Source organism: Balaenoptera physalus (genome assembly GCF_965194825.1).
Source record: "Balaenoptera physalus genome assembly, chromosome: 4".
NCBI classification, from domain to species: domain Eukaryota; kingdom Metazoa; phylum Chordata; class Mammalia; order Artiodactyla; family Balaenopteridae; genus Balaenoptera; species Balaenoptera physalus.
In genome coordinates, this window is record NC_138891.1 from 58,522,695 (window position 1) to 58,528,719 (window position 6,025).

Below are 6,025 nucleotides of genomic sequence, written 5' to 3' on the forward strand. Positions count from 1 at the left end.
ATACATCAACTACTTTGCTTTGTTTCTCTGCAGAAAACTTCTTCTTCTTTAAGAATTACCAGTGACATTGGTTTCATTAAAATCTTTGCTTCTAAGCTCTTAGGAACCGGCTTTTATTACACCCAAACTTTTCATTTTCCATTAGGTTCCACTCTCTTGATACCTGCTTGCTTCTTCTCTACTCTAACCCTCCTTAGTTTTTGGCTGCTTAAATTGTTTCTATGACAGTCTGTCCTTTTCCTCCAACTTTTCCACTTAAAAATTCTGATTATTGAGAAATTTATCTAAAACTTACTTCCATTTTCTTCTATTTTCTTATTTATATATTCACTGTATCACTGAGGGAGCTGAAATTAAGTATATATTACTCGTCAGCTAAAAAGTTCAGAGCGCACACACACACAAATGTAGAAGAAAAAAAAAAACCTAAATAAATGTTGATTCTCTTTCTTATCTAGTTTAAGCCTTAGAATCCAATAACCCTGCTCAAACTGAATTCTCTCTATGCATAACCAGAGGCATCCATCACTGTCTATAAAGTCACAAAGTGATATTAGGAGAAAAAAAGGCAGGAGGTTTATGCACAATCCATGCACACATATTAGAATTACACATTGCCCGAGAGTTTTCCCTCCTAAAAGTAAACAACTCTTCTGTAAAGAGTAATTATATGTTTGTATGACACACAAGTGGGTTTGCTCCCAAGTTAATGGTTTACTAGGGGCTTTACACAGCTAAAAATCAAAACTTTAGAACACAGGCTTGATTTTTCATAGTGAGTCGTAGGCCATAAAACCGAATATTCCACAGGAACAAATGAAGACAGAAACTAGCACTGTGTCTTGGATTTTTGATAGATCATCCATCCTAACAGACTCCAACTGAATGGCAAAACAGGCAAAGGAAGACCCTGTATAAAACCATCGTCGAGGGGAGTGGTACACAGAGACAATAAGAGTAGGGGTTGGGGAAAAGGAAAAAAATGTAAACTAAAACCAGAAGAGGCCTTTATGAACCAATAATGACACGTGCCAAGATTTGGGCGATAATCAACTCAACTTTTTGCACCAGAGGGCAAAACAAACCCAAACAACGGGAACTCCAGAGAAGTAACATATCGTGTTTTCCCCTAAATCTCAGAGAAAACAATTCACCACCAAAATGTTTCTGATGTACAATCACAAAGTGACACAATTATCAGTCTTCAAGATCAAAACAAAACAAAAAAGACTTACACCCAGAGTAAATAAAAACTTTAAGTTGGAGAAAGTTATAGAGGCACAATAGAAGAAACATCTTTGTAACAGTCATCTTTCTACCATACTGTCTTATTATTTTAGATATTCATGCAGAGAATAGATAGTCAAATCAATGATGACCCAGAAGATACACTTTCATTCAATAGCTTGGCCTCAATTGCTTCTTTGAGCTCTTTTCTCAAAAAAAGGATATAATTTTATATACAGAAAACAATCTAGAATAAAAAGAAATACTGTACTCTTTCTAGCCAAAATTTAATTTTCCATTTGTTCTTAGGTAATAACATCCTTTAAAATTGTCTTTTCCACTAGTTATTCTACATGGAGGTGGAAGCTTTACATCTTAGAAATAAGTAACAGCTCATACTAAAGGCTAAAAGGAGTCAGAGTATGATTATTAAAAATGAAGAACAGGGCTCAATACTGCAATGTCATCTTATTCTCACTACAGAAAGATACCTGTGTTTTCCTTAGCAGTGACAGAGGCCAACAGGAAAAGCATAAGATTCATAGACAGAGAATACCCTGAACTGATACAAACTGTATTAGCTAGAAGAGAATATTTATAAAACTAATTCTTCTAAACAATTTTGACACTGGATTGAGTTTGGTACACCATGTTTCAAACAGCTGTTCTCCTTAGGATCACAGGTTCAAACGCGCATAGACGATTTACATTTAACAACTGGTAAGCAATCAAATGCCACACAGCTAAGTGTAGGAGGTTGAGAGAGACGCCATTCTATGAAAAGTGATGCTTTCTTTTAAAGTAGGAACATTGTGCTTTTAGCCAAACAAATACTTAGCCATCTTATAATTCCAGGCACAACTGGTCATTTCAGAGACAACTCTGAATTGGGCAGAGCCCTGAAATGTTCTCCCACTAAATGCCTGATTTTTCTTTTCTTCCCTTACCTGATAATGAGCCTGGGCTTGCTGTGCTGAGTTCAAGGTGACATTGCAGAGCTTGCAGTACAGGGGCTTACATAGCTCCTCCAGGGCAGTGTCTTGTTCCCCTCCCTTAGGTAACTCTTCTTCCCCTGCCAGAGGCAAGGAAGCCTCCTGCCCAAAAGGCTTCTGCGGCGGAAGCGGCAAGGTTCCTGTAGACCTGGCGGCCACTGACATAGGAGGAGAGGATGAGGGCCGCTTAGGCAGAGGAAGCCCGGCGTGTTGCAAGAGGATCATTGGGTAGGAAAGACTTGGGCATAATCCAGTGGGTGACGAGAAGTCGGGTCTTCAGATCTGAATCAACAGCAAAAAAATACTTGAAAATGTGTCCTCTGCAATATGACGTGTAAATGACCACACCATCTGCCCCTTCCTCTACTTCTCCAAACCATCTTTAGGACTCCTTTCCTTTTACCTCATCCAGCAGACTGCCCCTGTGTGTTAATCCACACTGACACAGTGCTCTTCCACTGAGAACAGCTTTATAGATCTGGCTTGATTTTGCTTGGCACAGCTCCAAATGCAGTCCCTCTGGCCCAGGAACATTACTAACAGTATTGCATCCGTGGCTAATTAAATCTAAAAATCACATGGCTGAAATGGACATCAAAGGTCACCCAGTCCAGACCCCTTCCCTCAGGCACACTTAAACACTCCTGATGATAATAAAGCATAGACAAAAAAAAAAAACACCACCAGCAAAGAACCTTAGCAAATATCTCCTTTCCGTGCAAACTAGTCTTTGTATCCAAATGGTATCAAAAAGAATGAAATAAAGAGTGTCACTGCTCAGATTACTGCAAGCACTTCTAGAACTAGCTAAAATATCAAGGAACTCTGGGAAAAAATCTGAGTTACCATGTGACAAAAATAAATAAAAGTGTAGCTTCTGATCAACTAGTAATATTTAAATAATTGAGCCAATGACTCCTCAGAGCAGAGGCTGCAAGCAGACAACCTATACGCCACATGCAGTCACAGATGTGCTCTGTTTGGAATATACAGTGTTTTGTTTTGCTTTCATTTTTAAATTGAATTAAAGTCAACATTTAAAAATCAAAAGATTTGTGGCTCCTCTTGATAAAAGGGTGATCTGGCAACACTTGGCCCATGGTCCTACATGGGCAATAATTAGCTAGTTAGTGCTGAGAGGCACTGTCCTGGGGTAGCCAAGCTTGCATTCTCTAGGCCACCTCAGTCCCCACTCAGCCTGCTGCCTATATTCATTACTTGCCTGCTCCCCGTAGGCTTCAGTTTAAGACCCCACCTCATATAGCCTTAGACGGTATTCATGAGTCCACTATAAAATCAGAGTATTTTCTCTCCCTCTAGAGGTAAATTACCTACATGAAATAGTGTATCAAGTAAATGTCCAATGGTGTACTGAATCACACTACCACAGCCCCAATATAATTCTAGTTCCTCAGTCTTTCGACTACTTGCTTTCCCCTTCTTATTAAATAACTGATAGTCTCTATTCTGTTTCCCTCAGAAAAGACCCAGTATGTTCCAATCCCACTTCAATTTTATCGATACGATTTCTCCGGCCTCCCACCCAGATGGCAACTTCTAACCCTGAGTATCTCAAAATGAACCACAGTATGCACTTTGAGTTCCCACGATTCTAATTAACCCAAATTAAAATCCTTATTTCAAAATCCTCTATTCTTTTCACTCTCAATACTATTAAAACCTCTTTTCTTGGTCAATAGAATATGGCTATTTTAAGCTGCTGAAATTTTCCACCTGCAATAGAAATGTGTACATTTTATGACAATAATAGATTTACTAAAATTAACCAAGAACATTATGAAAAGTTAAAAGTCTCTCTTACCACATTTAATAAGTACATACACATGGAAATTGCAACCAAGTAACAGCTTTTATACTAAATTCAGGGTCTTGGGGCAGCAAAGGACATCAGTGCAATGGGAAAATAATATAGTAAAGGACAAAGTACATAAATTATTAGTCATAGTACTTAACAATACTTCTCATTAAACATGATATTTAGAAAAACAACAATATTATTTTATTCTCAAGCAGAAGTATGCTGTCCATGTCTCTGAGAATATTTTTTTAAAAAGCAATACAGATTTAGAACATTTAAAAAGTCAGGGTCTCTATAACCATATTATTTCTCTCAATTAAATCAAAGACATTCAGAAAGCAAAGGCAGACATGGATATTTTGAAAAGGGAAACTAAGGAGACAAAGACCACTTTTTTTAAGTTCAACTACCTAATTATAATAATTCATAATATTAAAAAACTACACATACCACCTGTACAGAGACATACTGATACCAAAGTGCCAACGACAAGCTGCCAGTTCAGAAGAGAAATGGTGGAGGAGGGTGTCAAAACATCTGGATAAAGGAAATCAGCAATATAAACAGAAAATCAAATGCTACCAAATGCCTAGACATGTCTGGACTTGTTTTATGAAAGTTTACTCCCACTTGAGGAAATACCATCATGTGTCTCCCCCAGTGTTGTCTACAGGTTTCCATCAAAATAAAGGCCTGATAAAATCCCCTGAATTGAAGAAAAAATTCTCACCAAGTACAGACTTACCCATCATTGCATCTTACCTTTATAATGTTTAAAGAACAGCTAGATAGTCCAAAATTCTTTCTTGTAATATTTAACAATCGAAACAATGTCAACTCCCCCCAAAAGCATCTGTGCATGACAATTACATCAGGTATTTCTATACTTGCAAAAAAAAAAAAAAAAAAACTAGCGTAAAATAAAAATCTAAAAGAAATACTAAAACGAAGCCTTCAGTGAAAGCAGGAATGGTGGAATATAAAGAGACTCAAAGCACTTGCGACTCAGATCTGCTCAACTACCGCATTAGATTAAAAGAAACTAACTTGATAGCTGATGTAAATAAAATATTCCTCGGATCATAAAAGCCATTCAATTTGATGCTTGAAGTGGCATAAATGAAGGATTTATGGTGGTTAATATCCCGGTTGGGAAGGGGTTGAGGGGACAATAAAGAAAATCAAAGCCTCAGTGTACCCTATTTAAAGACAACGAATGATCATATAGCATAGTTTTCATGATTGGACTGGGGCCTACTCTTCACTTACTGTATTAAAGACAACCACTTTCTCATTTGGAGAAATCTTCTTAGGAAAGGGAACACAATAAAGGAACAGGTTACTGGCACCTCAGCAAACTAGGGAAGTCTGTAATTGGGAATTCTGGGAACGAGGGAAAGACGGTGAGCATTATTCAAAGGTCATCAGAACGCAGCGAGAAGGAATGAGAGAGAGGAAAATAGAAAAATAATCAGTTGAGGTAAGGTATATCACATAAGGAAGACCCAAAAGAACGGAAGAATCTGGGGGGAGAAGAGGCCTTGGTGGATTGACGAATGTTTTCTAGGCTCAGCTATGACGGTTCCTAATCCTAGAGAACCTTTCACGTTATTTTAATCAAAGCTACATATACTTCAGCATCGCCCACATATACCTTACATTCTTAAAATGTGCATGCATACACACGAGCGCGCACGCACATACATACACATACACACGCACCTCAATCCCGTAAGGATGCCATCACGAAAGATGGAATCCCCGGTCTCCCACGGGGCGGGGGCAAGCGCGAGGGCCAAGGCAGCTGCACGCCTAAAATGATCCAAACAGTACACGTGAAATGCTTATAAACAAACAGATAAATAAAAGCAGCGCAAGCCTGTCACGTGGAGGGCAGGTGGAACGACCGCACCGGAAAGGAACTCCTTGTCCCGTCGCTCCTGTGCTCTTCCTAAATGCCCCAAGGCTCGCGATCGCCCGCACTTAC

At 38.7% G+C, this 6,025-nt stretch overlaps 1 protein-coding gene across 6 annotated transcripts in view; it reads right to left on the minus strand.

Moving 5' to 3' along the window:
• ZMAT3 (zinc finger matrin-type 3) overlaps positions 1 to 6,025 on the minus strand; it is a 61,777-nt gene that overhangs the window by 26,095 nt on the left and 29,657 nt on the right. For 2 of the 6 annotated variants that reach the window (XM_082459046.1, XM_082459043.1), the window contains exon 2: positions 2,175 to 2,501. In XM_082459046.1, coding sequence (XP_082315172.1) covers positions 2,175 to 2,444 — 270 coding nt within the window. In that variant the 5' untranslated portion in view covers positions 2,445 to 2,501. The other 4 variants (XM_082459045.1, XM_082459044.1, XM_082459048.1 and 1 more) reach the window with 4 other exon arrangements.